The sequence below is a fragment of the Hipposideros armiger genome, unplaced genomic scaffold (genome assembly GCF_001890085.2).
Source record: "Hipposideros armiger isolate ML-2016 unplaced genomic scaffold, ASM189008v1 scaffold_100, whole genome shotgun sequence".
NCBI lineage: Eukaryota > Metazoa > Chordata > Mammalia > Chiroptera > Hipposideridae > Hipposideros > Hipposideros armiger.
The window spans coordinates 3,249,041-3,272,616 of NW_017731450.1; the positions used below are offsets into that span (position 1 = coordinate 3,249,041).

The 23,576-nt window shown below is 58.2% G+C and overlaps 1 protein-coding gene across 19 annotated transcripts in view; it reads left to right on the forward strand.

Moving 5' to 3' along the window:
- Positions 1 to 23,576, forward strand: part of MYT1L (myelin transcription factor 1 like) — a 738,481-nt gene that overhangs the window by 712,007 nt on the left and 2,898 nt on the right. For all 19 annotated transcript variants that reach the window (XM_019646295.1, XM_019646294.1, XM_019646293.1 and 16 more), the window contains 5 exons: positions 1,915 to 1,998; positions 3,391 to 3,612; positions 14,160 to 14,251; positions 19,201 to 19,304; positions 23,212 to 23,355. In XM_019646295.1, the coding sequence (XP_019501840.1) occupies positions 1,915 to 1,998; positions 3,391 to 3,612; positions 14,160 to 14,251; positions 19,201 to 19,304; positions 23,212 to 23,355 (646 nt within the window). The remainder of the gene's footprint in view (positions 1 to 1,914; positions 1,999 to 3,390; positions 3,613 to 14,159; positions 14,252 to 19,200; positions 19,305 to 23,211; positions 23,356 to 23,576) is intronic.

Sequence of the window (23,576 nt, forward strand, 5' to 3'; positions counted from 1 at the left end):
GCAAGCGTTCTGAAGGGGTGGCAGTGTTTACAAAATCTCTCAAATCTCAAATGAAGATGCTTGTGCACATAACAAGTCTTGCATCGATGGTGGCAAATTGTGGAGAGTGTGGCTTCTGTCTAGGAAACTGTTAACCACTTAGAATAAATACCATTGCAAACGTCGGCTCAGAATTCTAGCAAATTCAGTGACCATTTATTGGCCCATGATATGGGCCAGAAACTAAGGAACAATGACAATTAGGATGCTTCTGACCTCAAGTGATAATCTAAGGGATAAAAGGGACATAAAAGCAAACACGACAGATGGAAATACAGATATAAGTCTAGGTGGCGTGGTTACAGCACAACCATGCCCAGGAAAGTGGGCCTTAACTCTGAGCAGCGTGGGGATGGGAGAAAGCAGAGAGGAGGCCACCTGAGAGCTGAGCGCGAAGGGCTGAGCAGAGAGCAGCAGGTCGGGGAAGCTTCTCCCAGCAGAGGCACTAGCGGAACGTGGCGGCGTCAGCAGCCACAGCGACACCCCGCGCGCTTCTGGGGAACAGTGAACGAGTCCACTTGCTAGCGTTTGGGTGTCGGCGTGTGGGAGTGGCTATCGACCAGACGTGGCTTTAGGAGTCTTGTTAAATTTAGTATAGGGGCTTAAACTTAGTTCTCCAGAGCACAGGGGAGTCACCCACATAATAGGGAACAGGACTGGCTGTCAGCGTCCCCGAGAAGATTTGGACCAGGTGAGCGGAAGCAGCGACGGGTGGGGACAGGCAGGGCCCGTGGGGGGTGGGCTCGGGCACTAGGACTGGCCGAGTGGAGCAGGAAGGGCTGCGGGAGCTCCCGTGGGCCCTGAGGTCGAGGAGCAGGTGAAACTGCTGAGACTCACTGACCGGGAGAGTCCTGTGGTCCGTGCGGGGAGTGGCCGAGGGGCCGGAGGGACACAAGGGTGTAGAGTGTGCAGAAATGTGACGCCGGAGCCCGTTGGAGGTTCAGTGGAGGGGAAACGAATCACACTCTTTGGAAGTGGACGGCGGGTCCGAATGCCAAGGGACCAGCTCCTCCCAGGACGCCTGAGCGGACAGTGGGAGCGCAGCTCCGATGCCCACGAGGCAGGACGGCTCCACTCCTGAGGTCCTGCAGCAGTAACCTCAACGCTGCTCAGCCCACAAGGAAAGCACCGCTGAGCGACTTCATTGGGGTCAGATGCGGAGGTCAAGCAGGAACTGCGGTGCAGACAGAAGGTGGTTAAAGGGCCTGACGTTACCCAGTGCCGTTTCTGTGGGCGCCTGTGGCCTTCACACCCGTTTCCCACGAAGCCCACGCACTGGGCATGCTTGCCTGGACCACAGGGAGCTAGCTGAGACCTGCCTGCGGATACGGGGCCGTCTGACGCACACCTCACAGGTGCCACCACTCAGTGCCACCTGCCTCAGAGAAGGGGCTGCAGGCAGTTCTCCAGCCAGCCATCCTGCCGGGAAGCTCTGAGCGACAGCTGGCAGTGAGCAGTGGGTTTGCATTCCCACATTTAAGCAGCAAACAAGAGTCTTAAATGCTGGCCAGTGCTTAGCTGCATTTTTCCTGAGGTTCCAACGCCTGGGTGGTGGCAGGAAAAGTTATCTAGTTTCAACAAGGAGTGAGTCAGTAACACAGAGCCACCAGCCCAAGCAGTAAAATGCTGCCTGCCAGTGAGACCGGGTCTCCAAGGCCGTGGGTCCGTGGGGACCTCAGTGCTGACAGGGACATCAGGCCACCGCTGTCCCAGGGATGTGTTTTGAGGGCACACGCAGGGCTGTACCCAAAAGGACCCTCCTCTCAGATTGTTTTATGCCGAGAAGCACCAGCTTCTGGAGAGAGCTGAGTCAGAGCCGTGACTGGTGTGGAACTAACAGTCTGGGAGGCTTTCTGAAATCACTTTCTTCCTTAGCCTTTCAGGTTGCCCAAGAGCAAAGAAAAGTGGCATCAGGATAGCACAGAGCAAGGAAGACAAAGAAGACCAGGAGCCAATCAGGTGCGCGAGCTGGGGGGGGAGCCTGTGGGGCCGAGGGCAGGCGGCTTCCCGGAAGCCAGTGAGCCTCAGGGACGGGGGACACTCAGGGCGCCCGGCATTCTTCAGATGGCAATCAACTGCAAGGTCAGATGTTTAAACCCACACCAAACCGCGTCGTCTAGGTTGTGGGGGCCGAATAAGCCAGCATCTCTCAGTCTGATGTTCTGAGTAACAAAACACCACAAACGTCCCTCTGCCCATGGTGGGAAAAGCTGTTTAATTTACTGGGAAAGGCAAATTTGTGAAAGTACATGAAGGTACAAGATACATTACCCAAAGCGGACATTTGGTGACATTCTGGCTTATGAAAACCATTTAGCTGCACACAGCCTAAAGCTGGACTTGATTGCGGTGGACGCACACCTCGGGCTTCCAGCGTGCGGGGCGGAAACGCCAGCCCGGCGACCTGCTGAGCCTGGGTCTCAAAACCCCATAAGATAAACCTGGTGCTGTCTCCCTGAGACTCACTCACTGTCTTTGGAGAACATCTTTGATTTAAACAAAATAAAAATTACTTACAATAAAAATTACTTTAAAAATTAAGACATATGGAAGTAAATAGGTAATACAAATTCTATAGAATGTAAACTTTACTGTTTAACGACAAATGCAGGCAAAACCCACCAGCGTGGGGCCTGTGCGCAGACGTGAAATGGCACTCCGCCTCCTGAGACAGTCGTTTGTGACATTGGTTGTGTGTCCGCGGCCCTTTGCTGCAACCTGTGCAGGAAGTTCCAGAAGCACTGATTAGCCTGTTGCTGCACTCTGGCTGCAGCCAGTGATTTTTCCATTTATTCCCCAAAATGCATTGACGGTGTGCTTTGTGCCTTAATTAAACACTGTCTCTCAGGCTTGAAATCCTATCTGGCTGGAAGAATATTTTATTACCTCCAGAGAACATGACCAAACAAAAAATGTTTTCTAGCTCTTGAGAAAACACAGGTTTATAAAATAGTCTTTTTGAAAATAACCCTGCAATTTCCCATTGACTTTGCCTATTTCCACCATAAAAGCTGTGATTATGCCCAAAAGTGGTGTCTTTTAAACAAACACCTGACTCTCAGGTGCCACAGTAAACCAGCTGTTCTTTTTCCTGGGTGGGTCAGGGCCCGGCTCCTCCCAAAGCCTAGACTTTCTGTTACAGAAAGGCTGCCTGCAGGGGTGGGACGTTCCTCGAGTGACATCCTCCATCGCCCCACTAGGTGGCGCCCAACGGTGACTTTTTTTCCCTTTTTCTTTCACTTGAGCAGAGCGTACTTTTTCCTTCATGTCAGGTTATTTTGACTTTGTTGTAGAGGCCACCAGGTATGTGATGGCAAGACAATAAAGTGTGTCTCCTCTGTCTGCCACCAGATGTCCCGTTCCTGGGTGCGATGGCCAAGGCCACATCACCGGGAAATACGCGTCCCACCGCAGCGCGTCCGGGTGCCCCTTGGCGGCCAAGAGGCAGAAGGACGGCTACCTCAATGGCTCCCAGTTCTCCTGGAAGTCCGTCAAGACGGAGGGCATGTCGTGTCCCACCCCTGGATGCGACGGCTCAGGACACGTCAGCGGCAGCTTCCTCACACACCGCAGGTCAGTGCACCTGCCCGGGCCGGGGGCCTGGGGCCTGGGGCCTGGGGGCGGTCAGGCTTGCTGGCGGTCACCACCCACAGTAAGGAGGAGAAGCCGGGAACCATGGCCGCAAACTAAGGACATTCGAGGCTGGGCAAGAAGAGGAAACTGAAGTTTGCTTTGAAAGCGCCAGCTGGGTCACCACCGCTGTGTGTCGGGGCTGCGGCTTCTAGATGTCGGACAGGGGCCCACAGCAGGGAAGCGTGTGCTTGCTCCACACTCACGAATATCTGTAGAGTTTTGGCCCAACATTGCAGACAGGCCCCGCGCGGGGGCAAGGGTGATGTGTGGCACAGGGCCTCATGGCGAGTGCCTGGGCCAGCTACGGCAGGAAATTTCCAGAAAAGCCAGTCGACCCCATTGATGCTTATTTGCTTGACTGAAGAAGAAACATGCGCATTGTCCTAGAAGAAGGGGCCTGTGCTGCTGAACCAAGTGCCTGGCGGCTCAGTTAGCAAGGTCAGGACCCATGGGGTCGACCAAGCAGAGGTCAGTTGTGACTGGTTCAGGAATGTGTGACAATGAGCTTAACATTCTTCAGGGAGAGTTTTTAATTATGAAGGAAATTCCTGCTCAGGCAGAAATCTCAAATGGCATAAACAGGGCGAATGTCCTGAAGAGCAGGCGTCCATCCCTGACCTCGTCCTTTAGCTGGGTCCCCGGCGGGCAGCCCGGGGCCCCTCCCAGAAAGCGCCTTTGAGCAGAGAGGCACAGACGTCCTGCAGACGTCCGTCCACACAGCCGCCGGGGGCACACACCATCCCACCCCCAACCCTGCCCCATGTTCTGTGTCACTGCAAACAGATTACAGTGTTGCTTAGGTCTCTGTGTAGGAAGGGCTTTTCCCTTCTCCGGCAGCCCCGGGACCAGGCTGGGGGCGTTGTCCTGGGGTGGACAAAACTCCCACTGTGTGCTCAGTGCTAGTGCCTCCTCTGCAGTGAGAGGGCTCAGGCGTGTGTACTGCCACACGGGTGCTTTCTAGATGTGGGTGTTGCTGGGAATGATGACAAACCTCCCCCAGACACCACATGTTTGTGCAAGCACGTCTCCAGGATGGAGTCCTAGAAACAAAACGCTAGCTCGTAAATTGTAACGGGTAGTAACAAAATGCTCTTCAAAGTCCTTGCTTAAAATCTTTGCCTATTGATATATATACCGGGGGTGCCAAAAAAAATGTTTACAAGTGGACACTTTGGTCAACGTTGCTCAAGCAGTAGTTCACCGTAACCAGACGTGTCTGGACGCTGATGGTAACCACTTTAAGCACCTCTTCTAATTGCAGAAGTCAAACGTGACTTCTGTTATCGGAATATATTGGGTATTACTTCTTTTCTTTAAGATTTTTTTCATTGGGGAATTAGGGAAGGGGAACATTGTGTTTTTCCAGGACCCATCAGCTCCAAGGCAAGTTGTTGTCCTTCAGTCTTAGTTGTGGAGGGCGTAGCTCAGCTCTAAGTCCAGTCACCGCTTTCAGTCTAGTTGCAGGAGGCGTAGTCCACCATCCAATGTGGGAGTCGAACTGACAGCCTTGCTGCTAAGAGCACGCGCTCCCACCAGCTCAGCGGCCGCTCAGCTCAGGCGCAGCTCACTGGCCCGTGTGGGAATTGAACCGGCGACCTTGTTGCTCCGAGTTTGCGCTCTTAACCAACTGAGCCACTCAGCCAGCCCGAGTATTACATTTTAGTAGTTTTTCCCTTTCTTAAAATGTGTCTACATTTTTTTGGCACCGTGGTGCGTGTGTGTGTGTACACACATATAAATTTTAAAGCCCTGTTACTTGACATTTGAGTAAGGGTGCACATGTTTTGCTAACACAAACAAAAGCCAGTTCCGATAGATACAAGCACTCGTGGGTTGTAGACACCCTACCAGAGGGTGGGCGTTGCCATGAAGCTGCCTGATGGTTGGTGCTGATGCCCACCTGCAAACGTCGGTGGCGGGGGTTACAGGATGTGGGCCTGGCGACCCACCACTGTTAGAAGGCCCCGCCTGACATGCGTGCTTAGTGGTTCAGGGTGCTGTTCCCAGCCCCTCGCAGGCTGGTTGCTGAGCCCCGTCGCGCAGCACTGTGTGGGGGTGTCAGGGCTCACTGCGCGTTGTGGGGCTGACAGCGGCAGGGCTGGGACGGGGCTCGCTTCTCTGTAAGTAAGTGAGCCGGCTGGGCTGCCTGGCCGTCACCTCAGCCTCCCTCCACTTCAAGTAGGACCCAGGAGAGCCTCCAAAGTGAAAGTTCACTTACTCTAACCCTGAAAAACAAACAGATAAATAATTTTAGAAGTAAGTCTGATAGTTTTTCACAGGGCTTAACCAAAATGACCTTCTTAAAAAAGTCACGTTCTAGATCCTCTTAAACCTGTTCCACCTGGACCATATGGCCCGACTTGGCTATTTTCAGTCCCCTATAGTCCATTATAAATGAGGAGACAGCCTTTCCAGAGCGTCTACTTTGCTTGGTACTTCCCAAGAGAATGGTAGTAAAAATAAGTCACCATCCTGATTTCTCACTGTGCGAGTTATTCCTGTGATCAGTCATCTCGTTTAATGTAAGCATTAGCTAGGACGGACAAACTGCCCTAACAAACATACCCAAAGTGAGCAGCAGCAGAGCAGAAGTTTATTTCTTGTTCACATAACAGAAGTGGATGGGAGAACAGGAGAGACGGGCCGTGCTGTCTTCAGCACGTTTTCCAAGGGCGTCTTCATCCCACAGCCAGAGTGAAGAAAGCAACATGGAACGTCCTGGAGGGAGACGGGGGCACACGTATCACTTCCTTCACATCCCACAGGTAGAGCCCGGTTCTATAGCGCACCTAGCGCAAGGGATGCTGGGAAACGCAGCCACCTGAGGGATGCTGGGGAATGTAGTCTTGTGAGCCCAGGAACAGGAGAAAACCTTCAGGCATCCGGCCTGTCTCTGATGTTGAGCTGCCAGCATTTTTACAAACACACATATATACAGTCACCCACAGCACCCTGCGATCTGTGTAGCCCCCATTCTAAGAAGAGAAGACTAACTTAAGACGGCAAGTCACTTCCCCATGGGCACCCCAGTAAAGAAAAGCTGGGAGTTACCCAAGGACTGTCCAGTGGGCCTCATCCATGACCATCTGTGTCTCACTCACTCACCGCCACACCTGCAGGGCCTCCTCAGTGAGGGGATTCAAGAACCCGCCATTAAGGAGGTGTGCTGGGGTGGGCCGCTAGCTGTTGGTTGGGGGCGGGGGCAGCAAAGTGGAAGGCCACTGCCCTAGGCCCACGTGGAGACGCCACGTCTGCCATGCACCTGAAGGGCGGGGCCTTCCCTTCTCTCTCATGGCTGTGATATTGGCCACTCTCACCAAGACCACAGCAAGAGTGAGGACACTGATGGAGGTGCAAGCTGTTTTTGCTCAAGCCCGTCTCTGACGACGAAACATGGTGGGGCCAGTACCTGTGGCCCAAGCTGTAGAGGAAGCCGGGGCTTTGCTGCCTCGGGAAGGCTCCTCTGGACTCTCTTCTGGCCTCATGACACCCGACTTTCCCACTCTCTCTGAGTCCCCTCGTCCCCCTCCTGCTGCTGGCTGGGTGACAGGGTGGAAGGACCTGCGAGGCACAGCCAGGGCCCCTCCAGACCCGGCAGTGGTTTTCTGTTTCTGGAACGTGTTGGAAACATCAGACCTCACTATACAACACACTGAGGCCTTGCGAATTCTGCTTTCTCTGTGGTCTGTGGGGACGAGGCGGGGGACAGAGGGTCGAAGCGGCCCACGTGAGACTGGACGCGCACGCAGGCACGGAGAGCAGTTTACTCGGGGCCAGACCGCAGGCTGCATCGGGGTTTTGCTGGACTTCTGTTCCCAGGAAACTAGCCCGTCCCCACTGCACTGGCAACCCTTTGGTCACACTGAGGGCAGCGAAGGATGGTGTCTGCTTTGTCCCTGCCCTGTGCTCCAGGAGGAGACCGTGCACATGGAACTGCTATCTGCCGGGCTGGACCTCCCAGGAGGAGGGGACGCGAGGAGACCTTGCTGAGGAAACAGTTCTGCCCTTCCTGCGGGGAGGCACGCAGGCTGTGCCGAGGCCCCCGTCCTACACCCGTCCCAGAGAGTGGGACCCACTGCCACCCCCACCGGCCTCCCGCCCGCCCTCCACACATACTGTTGGCCTAGGATCCATCATCACATAAGAGCCTTCGGTGACTTGAATTCACTGCCCTCTGGAAGCCAGCTTCCTGCTGGGTCCCTGGTGCAGCCCTGCCAGGCGCAGGGCCCCAGAGCTGTCCGCTGCCGCCGAAATGAGTCCAAGTCTTATTTTTGTCGTTATATTTTAGTATCTGAGAGGCACTGGGAGGGAACAGCAGCTGCCTCAGTGCAAGTCCCCAGGGGCCGTGAGAGTGGGAAGATGCAGGCTGCATCTGTGCGGCCCGCTCCCTCGCCCTCTGGTGACCTCTGTGCTTGGCAGAGAGGTTCCTTCTGAAGCTCATTCACACCACCTCCTCTGTGTCCCTGGAGGCACAGGGGCTGACTTGCTAATGTGGCTTGATTCAATTGCTACAAGTTTCAATGTGAACCACTAGCCGAGGCTAGGGGCTGCCACCTCTGGCCACAGGTCTGACACCCCAAACCCTCAGGAAGCCCCATGCACTCTGCTTTCCTCTCGGCTGGCCTGTCCCCAGCCTCTCGGGGATCTTGTCTGCATCCACCTCGGCACCTGTCTGGGGCCTCCTCAGGAGCTAGGCCTGAGGAGGCTTGCTGTGGAGCCCAGCAGGGCCCAGCTGGGCCAAGACCAGCACAGCCACCTCCTCAGGCTCCCTGGGGTCCCCGTCACTGCGGCGCAGTCGCCACCTGAGTCCCAGCACCATAAGCTCTCCACCGTAACCTGTGTCCTCCACACGTCACTGTACTTGACACAACTCACGGTAAAAGCTCCTATTCCCGGAAAAGTTATATTCACATATCTAAAAACTGAGAGAAATATCCTGGGAAAACATCTGGACTAGGAGCCCACGCTTAGCTGACAGATGTGACTGGACCAGCTCCCTAAGCTGTCCCATTGCCACAGCCATGGTGGCTTCAAACCCACAAATATATTCTCAGACCAGAAGTCTGAGATCAGGACCCGGGCAGGCCGGGCTCGCTCCGAAGGTTCTCGCAGAGGCTCCTCCTCATCACTTCCAGCTTCTGTGGTGGCTGGAGGTCCTGGGTGTCCCTTAGCTGGTGGACACTTCACTGCAGCCTCTGCCTCCGTCGTCACGTGGCCTTCTGCTCCTGTGTCTGTGACCAAACTCCCCTCTTCCAAGCAGGACACCAGTCATGGGTTTAGGGCCTCGGCCAGCACGGCCTCACCTGACCTGCTCACATCTGCAAAGGCCCTATTTCGAAATAAGGCTCTGGAAGTTAGGGTGCCAACATATCTTTCAGGGGGACACCACCCCCAGCAATGACTAACACCAAATTCAGCTCTGATCTTCCTGAGAGACAAGCAAAAGACAGACGATTCTCTTACCGTCTGTTAGGATGAGGTCCGGCCGTCAGTAACCACGCAGGAGTTCTCTATCACGTGGACACGAGGTGAGGGGCTCCCAACCATCGGACAGCCCCTCGGTGGTCTTGCTGCCCTGCCATGTGGCTTGGAGCTCCCGTCTCAGGGTCTCTGTGGTCCCTGATGAAGAGTGGCTGTCTCTAAGGACACTGCACTCAGAAGGTGGCCTCCGTTTCCTGGAGGTGTAGCCCGGCCACAGCTCGCCCAAGCTGCGGCCACCTGGGGCCACACTCACACTGGGGATTTCACCACTGGGGAAGAAGAGAAGAAAGTAGAGACGTTTCTGGAAAGAAAAGAAATATTTTTTTTAAAAAAACTATAGTTTGTCATCAGATAAGAGGAGAATAAAAAGCATATTATGATTTATGATATTGAAAATCCAAGAAACATTCAGAAAATAAATATCTCTTTTAAAGAAGATAAGTGAAATTAAAACTTCAATTAGAAAGTTAGAATATAAGGTTGAGGAAATCTCTCTTAAATTATAAAGAGATCCGAAAAAAAAGATAATTATTTTAAATAGAGAAACAATTTATGACGTTTCATAACCAACAAATAGGAATTTCTGAAAACATAAGAGGAGAAAATGGAAGAAATAAAATGATCAAAGAAAGAATACAGGGAAAGGCCCCAGTGCAAACGCTGTTGAGAATCTTGAGAACCATCATTGAGTAACCAGGGCAACAATGAAACAGTGGGCTTCCGTCCAAATTCCTCAGGGAGACAGAGTCAGCGGGAGATCCTGCCTGGAGGTCACCTGGGTGCAGGTGGGACATCCGACGGCTTGGTGCCCCAGGCCCTCCTGCCAGGGTGGCCGCCTCCCCGATGGGCCCCTGAGGACCAGCCCGGCCTCATTTCCAGAGACAGAAGACCCCTCGGGCCCTCAGTGGGGGAGTGACAGCAGGTCCACACCAAACGCTTCCCTCCAACAGCCAAGAGGGCTGGCATTCGCCCAGAAGACCAATTTGGGAGCCTCTGCGGTTCCGCAGTGACCGTCAGACACGGTCAGGGAAGAAAGCCTGAGGAGACGCCTTGCAGACCATGTGGGGTGTCTGAGCCCTGCCCTCCCTCCGGCACTGAGCGCCCCAAGTCAGCAAGCGGGGGTCGTGGTGACGGGAATGTGAGCGGCCCCTCCTGGGTGCTGTGCCAGAGCCCACAGCCCATCCTTGCCCGGGGAAGGGAGTAGCGGTGTTAGCGAGTGACAGTGTGTGCCACGTGTCACATAAGTGACATAAGAAGAGCACTACAGTGGCAATGGTGAAATAGTAAACACCCCAAGGAGTAAGGAGCTGTGCCCCAACTCGGGGCTCATCAGCCTGCGCTCGTCAGAGCCAACGAGACACAAACGAGTTTGCAGCTGAGAAAGGAGAGGTTTATTTAAGGAAACAGTGCCGCGTGCGGAGACACAGGTGAGCTGGCGCTCAGAGCCTGGCTCCCCGACGGCTTGCAGGTGGCGGGTTCTGAGGCAGAGTCACAGGACACCGTGGGTTAGAGGTCAGGTCACGCGGGAGCTGACTGGTGGGAGGTGAGGCGAGGGTAAGGAGTCCTCTCTGCAGGCCTTGAGGACAGCTGCGAGCTCGGCGTCCCTGTCCGGCCTCATGGGAAAGCAGCCAGGGGGTCGGCCCACCTCAGGGCCCAGGAGCTGGCCGGTACCTTAGGGAAGGTGTTTATCTTGCCAGCTCTCACCGCAGGTCCGGCTCCTGTGTCTGCTGCCTGGGGTCACTGGTGATCAGGGAAGCCTGGGCCTCTCAGGGGTGTGGACAGACATGCTTTCTAGAACTGAGTTAAAGCTAAATTCCATCAAAGCGTATGACCCTCAGCATCATGACAGCGAAAACCGCTGTAAAGGAAGGTGCACCAGGGTGTGTGTTTCCTGGGGGGGCAACTGAGGCACCCACGGCCCTTTCCCGAGTCCTCCTGTGCAGCCTCTTTGTTCTAAGCGCTCTGTCCCCCGAGCCAATCGGGCGGGAACGGATCTCTGCGCGACCCACCCAACGGCCGCCACACACCGGCTCCCACGCAGCGGCGCTCCCACGCGCGCCCACGGCGTCTAACCAGCCCGCGCGCGCGCGGTGTTGACTCCGCAGCTGCGTTCAGCTGCGAGCTCTCCCGCAGGAGGTCCCGCCGGGCCCGTGTCCCGACACGAAGCCCGGGCCTCCCCGTCGCCCCCGCCTCCGCAGGGCTCGCCTGGAGCGCCGCCTGGAATTCCTGCGCTGGCGCCAGGGCCAGACGTCTGGGGCCCGGGGCGCACGGGCGGGGCGCGCGCTTAACTCTTCGCTGCCCGGAGCCCACCGACCCGGAACTCAGCCCACGCCCACGCCCACGCCCCCGCACGCGAGCCCCGCGGGGCAGCTCGCCGGCACAGTCCCCGCGGACTCGCCCTGAGCTCCCGGGCCGCTGCCGCGAGGTGGCGCTGCGCCCGCGCGGGACTCCCGGCCGCGGAGGGGCGGCCGGCCGGCGGGAGGCTTCCGCGCTTCTCCCGGCGATGCGGTCACCCCATCGGAATGGGGGCTGCGTGCGGACGTGTTTGCACCGCGCGCATCGCTCTGCGCGCCTGGCTTTGTCTCCTAATTTAGTTCCCAGCTGGGGCTGAAGCCTCGTGCCTGAAATGACACCGTTATTTGTCACCCCCGGTTGGCAGTCTTATTAACTGAAAGAGAAGCGCCGGAGGACCCGGGTCCGGCTCTGGACCTCAGCGTGGGCCCCGGAGGCTGCTCGTCCCCAGGCGGCCGCGGCGCCTCCGGGTTGGGAGCTCCCGGCGGAGTTGCCCCGGAAACACCGAGCCCCGTGCGGCTTTCACGGTTTTGCACATTATTTTCCGCTCACGCGCTGCTCTGTGACCGGGTTCTGACCCCTTCGTTTTCCGGCAGGAGGGTTCAGGGCAGGAGCCCGGCGTGGGGCGGCCCCTGCTGCCCGGCTCCGGACGCCCAGACGTGTCCGCCTGTGCGGGCCTCCGAGGACGAGCCTTGGAGGTGGCGGCCGGCTGAGTAGAAACCGCGAGAGAACTAAGGATGGAAGTAGCCCAGGCTCCGCGAGCGCCCCCACCGCCCCCCAGAGCCTGCGCCTAAGAGGGAGGTCGGCGATGGGCCGGGCCGGGCCGGGCTGGCAGGGACGCGGGCACACGCGTCCTGGTTGGTGGCGCGCTCTGCAAGCTGGGCGGGAGGTCCGGTGGGCAGGCGCGGGTGGCCGGGGAGCAGAGCCACAAACGCAAAGTCACCCCAAGGCGGCGGACGGGAGAACCCAGTGGGAGCGGGGCTCCGCAGAGGGCTGGCGGGCCTCGAAGGACCGCTAGGACCACTCGGGCCCTTGCACACGGTCTCCAGTGGGGCGGCCACGTCAGAGAAGCCTGGGGGAGTCCCTGTCCTGGCGAGCTGGGCAGCAAACAGACGGAGGCCCAGGTACCCAGCTAGGGACAATCGCAGGTCACTGTGGTGACAGTGATAAGGGGAAGGGACAGGCCTGGGGACAAGGTAACTAGGAAACGCCCATGAGGCTGGTCGCCAGACGCACAGCCCTGAGGCAGGGCAGGCCTGGGGGCCGCAGCGTGGCGCCCCCGCAGGAGATGACCCTGCTCCTGGCTCCCTCAGTGCCTTCCGCCACCTCCTCCCCACCCACGGAGCCATCGGGGTCCCAAGGGCCTCTGCTTCCTGGCGTTTCCTGGGGCTGACTTCAGGAACGGAGAAGGGTGGGGCTGGCGACGCCCCCTGGGCCGAAACCCCATTGCCTCTTTCCCCTCTGAGCCTAGAAAGACCATTAGCCAAGGCTCAGGGGACGCCGCAGACCCGGTGCCATCAGCATCCTATTCCTATGGACGGGACGTCACAGGAACGTCACATCAAAGGCAGCAGCTGGACCCCCAGTGTGAGCTGTGGGCAGCAGTGAAAACTGCAGTTGTACCAGGATGTTTTCCACAAAACAACTCTATCCAAGCTATATCTCCGCCAAGAAATACATGCGAGGTATTTAGAAAGCCTCACGTGTTAATTAGACATGAAGCCGACCTTGCTAATATTATACTACGTGACTACGTGTGGACGTAGGGAAACCCCTAACAGGCCGTCACGGTGCTTGGTATGAAGTGTTCCTCGGTGGTCTCACACACACACACACACACACACACACACACACACACACGGTCCTCTCTGCACCCGATGTGGTGTGCCAGATGGGGCCCGACCTCTGATGCAGAGGGGTCCTCCATGTGCTCCAGCCCATAGCCAGGGTGAGGGGTGAGGGGTGACGGGTGAGGGTGAGCCTCCGAGAAGCAGGCGTGGGCTCCGTTGAAGGTGCCCAGGGCACACAATGTTGTCAGCACGTGCACAGCACACAGGGACAGGAGGGACGGGAGCACTCTCTGAGGCAGTGGTCCGACCCGCCGCCTCCTTCACCGTGCAGAGCACGTGGGGTCCAGGTCGGACAAGCCACTAGGGAAGTGAGGCGATAGAAGCGCGTGTGGTGGCACTGACTACTTCGAAGCATTGAGGTGACATGAGGATGGAGCGACTGTGGTCACTCCAGAAGAACCTCCTGGGCAGTGGGGGCACCCAGGAGCCGGGACCTGCCACGCGCGAGTGGCGTCTGGGTGGTGAGCTCACCACTCTGCTCTCTCTACTTTTGTATGTTTGAAATTAAGTTTAAATTCAACCCCTGTGTAAGTTTGACACTTTCCATAATAAGGAAGTTTCTAAACGAACAGAGTCACGCCATGAAAACCCAAGCAGCCCAGAGGCAGCCGTGACGGACACGTCGCCCTCCCGCCCCAGTGCCCCAGCTGCCCGGACCCCGGCCACCGGGTACCCCTGCGCTAGTGTCACGTGTCGCCAAGCCCACAGACGGACACACTCCCTCCACGCGTGCAGCGGTCTGCTTCCTTTCCCTTTGCAGACAGCCCGTCACCCACACGCAGCCTCAGGAGGTGACCTGGTGACGGCCTCCCTGTGGGCTTTGAGACCCTTGACTAATGCCATCTCCTGTCTTGTCGTCCCCAGCTTGTCGGGCTGCCCGCGCGCCACGTCAGCCATGAAGAAGGCAAAGCTGTCAGGGGAGCAGATGCTGACCATCCGGCAACGGGCCAGCAACGGTAATGCCCCCGCCCGCCCGCCCGGCCGCTGGGCCACAGCGCCGCCCACGTCCCCTGGCCTCACAGAGCCCCACAGCCGAGGCCGACTGTCCTTCGAGAGCCAAGAGGAACCAGTCTAGGCCTTTCCATGAGCCGCTCAGCCTGGGGCAGTGGTCTTCCCCAAACTGTGCCTGGCTTCACCTTCAACCTGGCCATAAGCCACAGGCACAGCAAGGGGTCCCCACACTGAGGTCCCAGGTTCTGCCCCCCCAGCCCCTGGCCCCTCAGGCACTCGCTCTCAGCTGCCTGGCTTCCTGGAACCCATGTGCACAGTCCGGTGCCTTCTGAGTGGTGTGTGTGGGCAGCTGGCAGGAGGGGACAGCAGCGGCCCTTAGGGGCAGCTCGCAGGTTCTGTATTTGTGGATTAGCCTACTTGCTAAAATTTACTTGTGGACCCAAATCAACATTCCGGCATGTTCACGGCCACTTGCAGACAGGCACCGAGCAAAGCGTGAGTCTCACCGGAGGTGCTTTCCCAGCCGAGGTGGCACAGGTGACACTCTGCCTTCTTTTCCAGCTCGTCCCGTGAGCAGGGGCCTTTGGCACAGTCCTTTGGTGCTGTTTTTGAACTTTTGTGCCTTTGGGTTGCAATTCCTTGGTTTAACAGGCCCCCCTCCCAGGGCTGAGTTCAAGAGGCTGTGACGGCCTCACGGAGAAAGGCTGCCACTAGGTGACAATCCAGGCTGTCATGTGCTGTCGCCGTGACTTCAGTGCACATTAATTAAGGCCCCCTTTAAATAGGAGCACACCCAAAACAAGCGTTGTGTTGGTGGCTTGAGGCCGCCTAACCCTGCACTGCCCCCAGCCCCGGTCAGTGTCAGCTGCCTCGCAGTTGGTGGTGACGGCCAAGGACACTGCTCCGCGAATGAGGGCCGAGTGTGGCCTAAATGGCCACCTTTGACAGCAGGAGATGTGGTCCCTTGTCAGCCCCTGGGCAGATGTTGTGAGGACCTGGTCGAGCATGAGTCCCTGAGCTGTGAGACCCAGGCAAGGCGCTTCCCACAGGACAGGGTCTGTTCCCGGCTAAAGGCCTGGGACCCCCCCAGGTAGCTCGGGCCCCCCCGCCGGCACTCCTGCGCTGGGGCTGTCGGAGGCCACCCCTCCCCACACATCCAGCAACACGACCCAGGACCAGCAGGCCCCGTGTGGCCATGTGGGCCAAGGCCGCAGTCCCCAGCCTCCACCAGACACTGGACCTTCCTCTGAGGACAGCACGAGGGACTCGGCCTGCCCCCCCCCCATGTGAGCCGCTCCTCAATGTGTGGGCGTGGCCCGACACTTGCCAGGGAGACAGCCAGGGTCACAGGTCTTCCATCCTGAGGGGTTAGGACCAGGGAGCCCAGCGTGCCACCGCCGCGTCTGTCCAGCACCAGTTAGGGGCTGGAGAGCTGGGCGCTCACCGGACAGAGCTGTGCCTTCCGGACGCTCTCAGACCCGTGCCTGTCGCCTGCAGCCCCAGGGGCCAGTGTGAGGAAGCCCGTGAGACACCAGGATCGCCAGTGTCACTTCTCTCTCACCATCAAGGGCCAGTTCTTCTGCCAGGAAGAAGACCATGTACAAACTCTTACCAAAATGCTTAGCCTCACGTTTCACCCCCAAAAACAATGCTGGTGTGAAAGCAGAACTCCTTAGGCCAATCCGTGTGGGCCCGTGTCGGCCTGTGTCCCACGGGTGGAGGAGCAGGAGGCGGAGAAAGTGCATCGGTGACCCCAGGGCAGCCGCTTACACCGGCCGGGCTGCCGGCCGAGGGTGGGAGCCCACCAAGCTGGCGTCTGTCAGCGTCAAACTGCAGCCTCGCTATCTGCAGCTTTTAGGATAACCAGTGCTGTCTCAGAGAGGCGGACGTGAGCCGCCCGTGACACAGACTGTGCACTGCAGGAGCGACGCCAGCCTTCCCTGGCGGGGCCCCTAGCACAGCCCCGGTCAGCGGGGGTCGCCCCCGACCGTTGCCATCCGCCCTTATCTCTGCGTCTGAACAGCGCATCCTGCTGTGGGTTCTCACACGCGTGTCCCCAGATGCGAACACTGGAAGCCCCAGGTCACCTGGCGCACCAGCCGCGGAAGGGCCACACCCAGGCCCAGTCCGGGCTGCAGGCCGGCTGTCCAGACACCTTGTGTGCCAAGACCACAGACGTCCCTGCTGACCCCACAGGACATCCTTCCAGCAAGAGGCCATGCTGCAGGGGCATCTGCTGTCCAGGGTGCAGACGCACGGGCCGCTGCGCCCTCCTGCTAACCCCAAGGGCCCAGTTTGGATGGCGCCCCAGCTATACCTGTGGACAGGACAGCCTCTCTCTTTCTTGAAAATCCTGGTTGTAAAATGTCACCTGCGGTCCCCTGTACACCTTCACGTGTAACACGTGTCCGGGGGACGGGACACGGAGACCTCAAGGCGGCCACCGTCAGTCCCCGAGCTGACTCGGGGGGCAGCTCCTGACTGGGAGCCCCCTGTCCTCTCGTGCATCTGTCTGAGCAGGGAAGCGAGTCCAAGTGTCCTCGCAGCTCCCTTCCGGCTCCAAAATCCTTCTCTTTTTTTCTCCCTCTCTTTTTTTAAGTGTAGAGCAGAGTCTGTGGCCACGTCGTCCCCCACAAGATTATCACTACTTTCTTTCTGCACAGAACAACCTCATACAATTAACCAGCCCGCGTAACGTGACATGGTGCTGGTCTCGCTTCCAGAACTCTCTGCAGAAGCTCACCCCACGCCTGTCAGCATCGCGGCCCAGGCTTCACTTTCATTTTTATTTTTTTTCAAAGCCTTGAGGAGAGAAGGAAACAACACCTTCGTCTCCCCGTTATCATCAGAGGAGACGGGGAGCTGAGCGGGCCTGCTGCTCGTGGTTCGGGCCAGGCCTGCACCCCAGCGGCCTCCCGGCTGAGAGCAGAGGCTCATCGGGGGCTCAGGTGGCGGAGCGGAGTTCTCGCCTGATCAGCGAGCTCTGGGGTCCGCAGTGGATGGTCCCCTAAGGACGGCTTGGTGCACAGACTCGAGCACTTGGAAATCCGCCCTCACGGACCCGGGAACCCAGGCGCTACGAGTGCTCAAGTCACGCGGGCCTCGGTTTACACGAGAGAGGCCCGAGTGCGTTTGGACTGCTTGCAATTTAAAGACATGTAATGGTGGGTCCCTGTTATGATAAATCAATTCATAATTCACTTACGCTCTGGGTACTCTTATCTTGAGGCGTACACGAACTTCTGCAGGAACGTAATGGCACGGCCATCCCAATTGAGACGTCCTGTGGCCGCATGTCAGATACGTTCCCTCCGTCGGTCCTCTCTGCGAAAGGTTGCCAGAAAGGCCCGGCCACATACACAGAGGGGAAACCCCGTGACGACCCACAGCCGAGAAAGGGAGAACTTCGGTGCTGGCGGCACCTCTGTTACTCCCTGAACTGCTTGGGGTCACTTGATAAGAGAGCGAGTTGCCCGTGATGTTCTGGGCCCTTGAGGTGCTGGCAGGACGCGCCTCGAGGACCTACGGGGCTAGCCAGGGGTCAGCAAAGCGAGACCCCACCCCCGGTTAGCGGCCCCTGGGTCCCCCTCGGGGGCGGCCGAGCCAGGGGGGACAAGCCTGACCAGCGCTGCAGACGGCTTGTCTGAAAGCTTTGCCCCCTCAGCCTGAATCGTGGGGACAGACGACTCAGAGGACAGACAAGCCAACGGACAGCCAGACTGAACGAGAGCACAGGTGCCGTTGCCGCTTTTACAAGAAACGGCGCCATCGTGGAGGACGCACGGCTGATTCTTTCCTGGAAGGTTGCTTGCTCCCCAAATCTTCATTTCACTAAACGCAACTGAGGCCCACCTCCCCTCACCCCCACTTTCTCTCTTGTCTTTTTGACACCTGGGTGGGGAGAAGCTCCCCATCTGGTCTCTGCAGTGTTTCAGGGTGGTCTCGTGCCTCTGCTCTCAGGCTGACTGGACCCCATTCTGCCCACGATGCCGGCCCACAGCATCTGCCCCCCGAGTCTCCCTCGAAGGCCTGGCTCATCGTGTTCCATGGTTTTGAGCAAAAAGGTCCCTTGTGCCGTGTGGCTGATAATGGCAAGTCCGCACCTGGGCCGGCAAGGGCTGTTGCAACTGCAAAATTTCTGCACTTCTCCCACTAAGTTCACCCCACGGTGGGGGCCAAATGCCCGACCAGAAAGCAGAGTGACGTTGCCAGGAACCAAACACATCCAGCCAAGTGAGCCGGCCTGGAAACCGCGCCCTGTGCCGCCTGCCCCCCGCGCCTGGACAGGCCGGTTGGTGCACAGCTGGGGGGACTCCCGCCAGAGCCCCACACTGCTCCTGTCACCGGCCTGTGTTTTCTGTCACTCCAGATGAGGGAATTGTTTCATCGGTTAGATGTGAAATACTCGGCCAGCCCTCCTGTGGCCGCCGACCTGGAGTCCATCACTGTGTGTCATTCTCTCCCTTCCAGTCACTTAGCCAAACAGTCCTTAGCGCCTCCGATTCGGGTGTTTGGGTACATCTGTTAGTGGTGTTCCTACCCCAAACCTAAGCTGGCTGAGGACAGGGACCCAGCCAGTCTCCCCTGGGCATGTGCGTTTGACAGAGGGACAGAGAGAAACAGACAGTGGGCCGGGGGGGTTAAGCGGGGGACACCGTTCCTAGGCTGAGTCAGTGCAGCCACACCCAGGCACAGTTCAGGGTCACCCCAAGGCTCTGGTGAGTCAGTGCAGGGGTCTGTGTACCCCACTTGGTTTTTCTGGGTTTGGTGCCTTACTCATGAGGAGGGTGGTGGTCGGGGACAGTAGGACACACAAACTTGACTATTTTCTTTTTAATTAAGGACACTTTTTCCCAGCAAAGTCAGTTCCAGATATAAAAAGAAGAAAGAAAACTCTGAATCTCAGTGTCACGCTTCCCGTTCCGTGTTCTAACGCGCTCGTCTGTGGTTGCAGGCATCGAGAACGACGAGGAAATCAAACAGCTGGACGAGGAGATCAAGGAGCTCAGCGAGTCCAACTCGCAGATGGAAGCCGACATGATCAAGCTCAGGACTCAGGTAATGGTTTCTGAGGCCCCCGATGCAGCCCTGGCCGGCCGCGCCAGGAGCCGCCGCTGGGCGGCCTCGCTTCCTTTTTCGTTGCTCATTTTTTCTTTATTTTTTCACCTCTGTCTTGGTCTTCTGCTGAAAATTTAGTGGCAACATGTGCTGTACCCCTGGGGCCACTAGTCATCTAGTTTTCTGTCTTGCGTCTTGAATGAGACCGTCCCAGAGGACCGCCTGCTCCCGCAGTAAAGTAGACGAGTGCTTTGCCCCGATATCTGGGCGCTGCTGGGTTATCGCTCAGCACGTAGATGCAGACAGGACGCCCGCCCCTTGGGGCTGGGAGGCCGCGCCTGTCCGCGCCGATTCCCGGGAGGGCGCAGCGTCCAGCCAGGCCGGGCGGGAGGCACGCACCGGGCACCCAGGCGCAGGAGCTTTGGTCATGTGCCCGCCCCACTCACAGCAGCCCGCAGGTAGGTGTCATAAGACTCATTTGACATGCGTGGCCTCTAAAGTCCGCACAGGCGACTTCCTCCACTAAGCCAAAGCCAGCGGCTGGGCTGACCGCCCTCAGGGTGTCCCCGGTGCCCAGTGTGGTCTCGAGCAGTGGGGTCCCATTGTGGCAGAGGGGCTCCCTGGCATTGCCACCACAGGTAAGGCAGGGTTCCCATCCCTGTGGACCTGGGCCAGCGCCTCCCCGGGGGTCCCTCCCCACAATCGACGGTGTGATGGAATTCTCGGGACGGGCTGACGGCGGTCCAGGTGGAGGTCACCGCTCCGCCTGCAGCCGTGCCCAATGCACAGCTTCTCCAGGGATGGGCCCTGAAGCTGTGTCCCCACTAGAATGGCCGGAAGGGACCCCAGGGGTGCCCATGGGGCCGGGCAAGGGGGAGCATTGTTTTGACACCAGGTGAGCCTGACACAGGTTGGAGTTTCCCTAAATATTTATCTAAACTCCTGGCTTTTCTCAGCTGCTGGCCCGGCCGAGGTCTGGCGGGGGCGCTGTCCGCAGGGGCAACTTCCTTCTTTCCCCAAAGCCCCCTCTCTGGCAGGAACACGAGTGGTTCATTTGGGTCAGGTGACAGTTTCACTCTCCCGTTTTATTCTGCTCATAAGGGTGAAAATCCTGAAAACCCTCCTCGACCACCTCTGGATGGCACCTTTCTGGTCATCCCTGGGGATTCGGAATTCTGTCCGTCTGGCTGGGCACGACGGTCCGACATCAGGGAAGGCTTCCCTCCCTGCCACCTCAGGGCTTCCCTCTGCCCCCCACCAACTGGCATCCCCATGCCAGGAAGGCTTGGACACGGAGCCCGGCTCAGGGCCAAGGGGACGCTGTGCTCCCCTAGCCGAGGGCTTCCTCGGGGACTTGGCGCTCAGAGCAGAGTCCCGTGCCCACGAGCCTGCCTCACCCTTAGTGGCCGTCTGTCCCTGGATCGGTCGTCTCTGCCCGCCTGGGCTTTCTGATGTCCGATGTGGATATTTGCTCCCAGCAGCCCTATTTGCATCCGACATCAAAGGAACTTTAAGGGCTAATGTGTATTGTCACTGACCTGGTTGATGAGAAGTGACCCCCCACGTGAGCCTGGGGTGGCACATCTACCTTGGAAGGTAAGCCCAGTGTCTCGGAAGTGGGGGAGCACACTGAGCCGGGGTCAGGGTCCTGACATTTGGGGGGCAGGTCCAGTGGACAGCACCCCTGGGTGAGGACTCAGGCAGTGGCAGGAAAGGGACAAATGTCCTAGGACCCCACGGACAGGCTGGCTCGGCGCTGAGCCCCGAGGGCCCCTGCTTCCTGCATCTCCTCTGCTGCCCCCCGTGTTTGAGGCCAAACGTGGCTGCCCAGCACCCTGGGCTGCAGGGGCCTCTCGGTGCCTTGGCCTCCCTGTCTGGCCAGCGCGCACTCACCCTCCCTAATCTCTGGAAAATGCCAGGAGACTGGGGGCCCTGCCTCTGGGCTATCTGGCACCTCTGACGCCCACCCTGCCGAGGGCAACAGGAAGGAACACAGGCCACTGTGTGTGTTTGTCCCGTCTGACCAGAGGTGCAGGCAAAGCTCTCCCAGGGGCACCCTTCCGCACCGCGCTGTGTGGGGACAGCACAGCAGAGGCAGGCCTGTTCACAGGGCCCAGACGTCGCGGCAGAACAGCACGAAGTGGCTAAGGGGCAACGGGTCACTCCGCCCAGGGGGCTGGGTCCCACCAGGCCCGGCGGCTCAGGACGCAGGGGCTGCACTCTCGCCTGACTCATAAACCAGGGCTTCCTGCGCATCTTTAGTGCACACATGTGTACACACACGTGCACACACACGCGCACATCTGCTTGCACACACACCCGTGTGCACACACACGTGCACACACACGCACACATCTGCATGCACACACACCCGTGTGCACACACACGTGCACACACACTCACCCCTTCCTGACGAGCCTCCTTCTTTCGCCACAGGAGCTAGATGCTCCTCAAACGTGGGGACAGGAAGTGCTGCTAATGACAGAACCACCTGTCCCCTCCCCACCAGGACAGTGAGTGACGGCCCAGGAGCACATGACTTGTGTCCCCACCCCCAGTCCTGGGCCCCCATGCAGGCACCCTCCCTCAGGCTGCCTCTAGCCGCTGCCGGAAGACCAGGGACCACGGCCGAGCTGCCTGGATGGAAGGGAGGCGTCTGCGTCCTGCGTGCAGCCCCTCCTCGGAATGGTGGCACCCCACTCCCATGACACCGTGCTGTGTTGACAATGCCACTAAGTCCCCAGGGTGACATGCCCTAGTGGGACCCTGGACTGGATGGGATGCCCAGGAGCAGCAAAGGGCTTCTGACCGCAAGCCCTCTGTGTCTACGTGACATGCGCATTGGGCGAGCTCTGTTATTCATGTTTCCCAGAAAAAGAGCCCCAAGTTTGCTGACTGTTGAGCTGAAGCCAGTAGCGCCCCTTAGGCCCCTGTCTCCCGGCTGCCTTGGGAAAGGCACCTGGCACGTGTGTCTGGGCAGGGAGACCCTGTGTGAGAGGCGAGCGTTTAGAGTTGATGAGCTGGAGGCAGGTAGCTCAGGGGCAGGTGTGATGAAGGGGCCCAGGCCGTGACCCTGGGCCCGCGTCCAGGCTCTGCCTTAGCCCCACACATGCCTCCGACAGTGGTGTGGGGCTGCCGTGCAGCTCTGGTTCGGGGGTCCCAGTGTTCCCGAGCCCCAGGGCAGGCACCCTGTGGAACCAGCACTTTTGTCCCAGCTGCACAGCGGCTTCCAAGGCTGCTCGTCCTTGGACGCGTGTGGATTGGGCAGCCGGCCGCGTCAGTCAGTGCTGGTCATCTGGCTGTAGGTGGAGGCACCACCCCAAAGCCCGTGACCTTGGCAACCATGCAGTCTGTCCAGGGTGTCAGAGGGAGGAACACCCAGCCGGGAGCCACGGGCGCCTCTCTCTGATGTAGGAGGGGCGGATGCCACGTAGTGCAGATGGCGTGTCCGCTGGTGGAGAAGACAGGGACTTGCCACAAACAAGTGATGTCCTGGGGCTTGTCTGTGGCACAGTTAGATTCAGTCTGGAAAGGAAGTGCTGAAGTAAGTCACTACAAAGCACCCCAAATAAATCACAGCCCAAGAAAGCCACAGAAGGGACAGGAGGCTGGAAGGACAGCCTGCACAGAGGACAGCACGGCTGATGCCCACAGCCCCAGCACCCACCTCACCTTAACCCGTTCATCCCGCCTCAGTAAGGCAAGCCACTCGAGTCCAGTCACCAGATCTCCGAGGGTAATGAATCAGAAGCACAAAAGCCAAACCCTTACAATGACAGATTCCGAACTTGGAAGCCTTTTTATTTAAGCGGAAAGGTTTTCTTTGCATCGATAGGTGTTGTCTTGCCTGTGAGAGCACGGCCCCCACCTGCCTTATGTTACATGTACACAAATTTGTGCATTTTAGATTACCACCATGGAGACCAACCTGAAGACGATAGAAGAGGAGAACAAAGTGATTGAACAGCAAAACGAGTCTCTTCTTCATGAGCTGGCCAACTTGAGCCAGTCTTTAATTCATAGTCTAGCTAATATCCAGCTGCCACATATGGTAAGTGACTGACAGTGCGAGCTAAGGTGTTCGGTGAGCCGCGCAGTGCACGCCGAAAAGTAGATGTCTTGTCCTATTGCTATTCTCATGGTTCTTCAAGCTTTGGATGTTTGTGGTTACCTCCCCAAAGCCACGGCGTTAACCGCCAGAAGCTTTGGTCGGGCTGATCCCATGGACCCCGTAGCTTAAGATTGCTCCGAGTTGACCCTTTAAGTGTTATG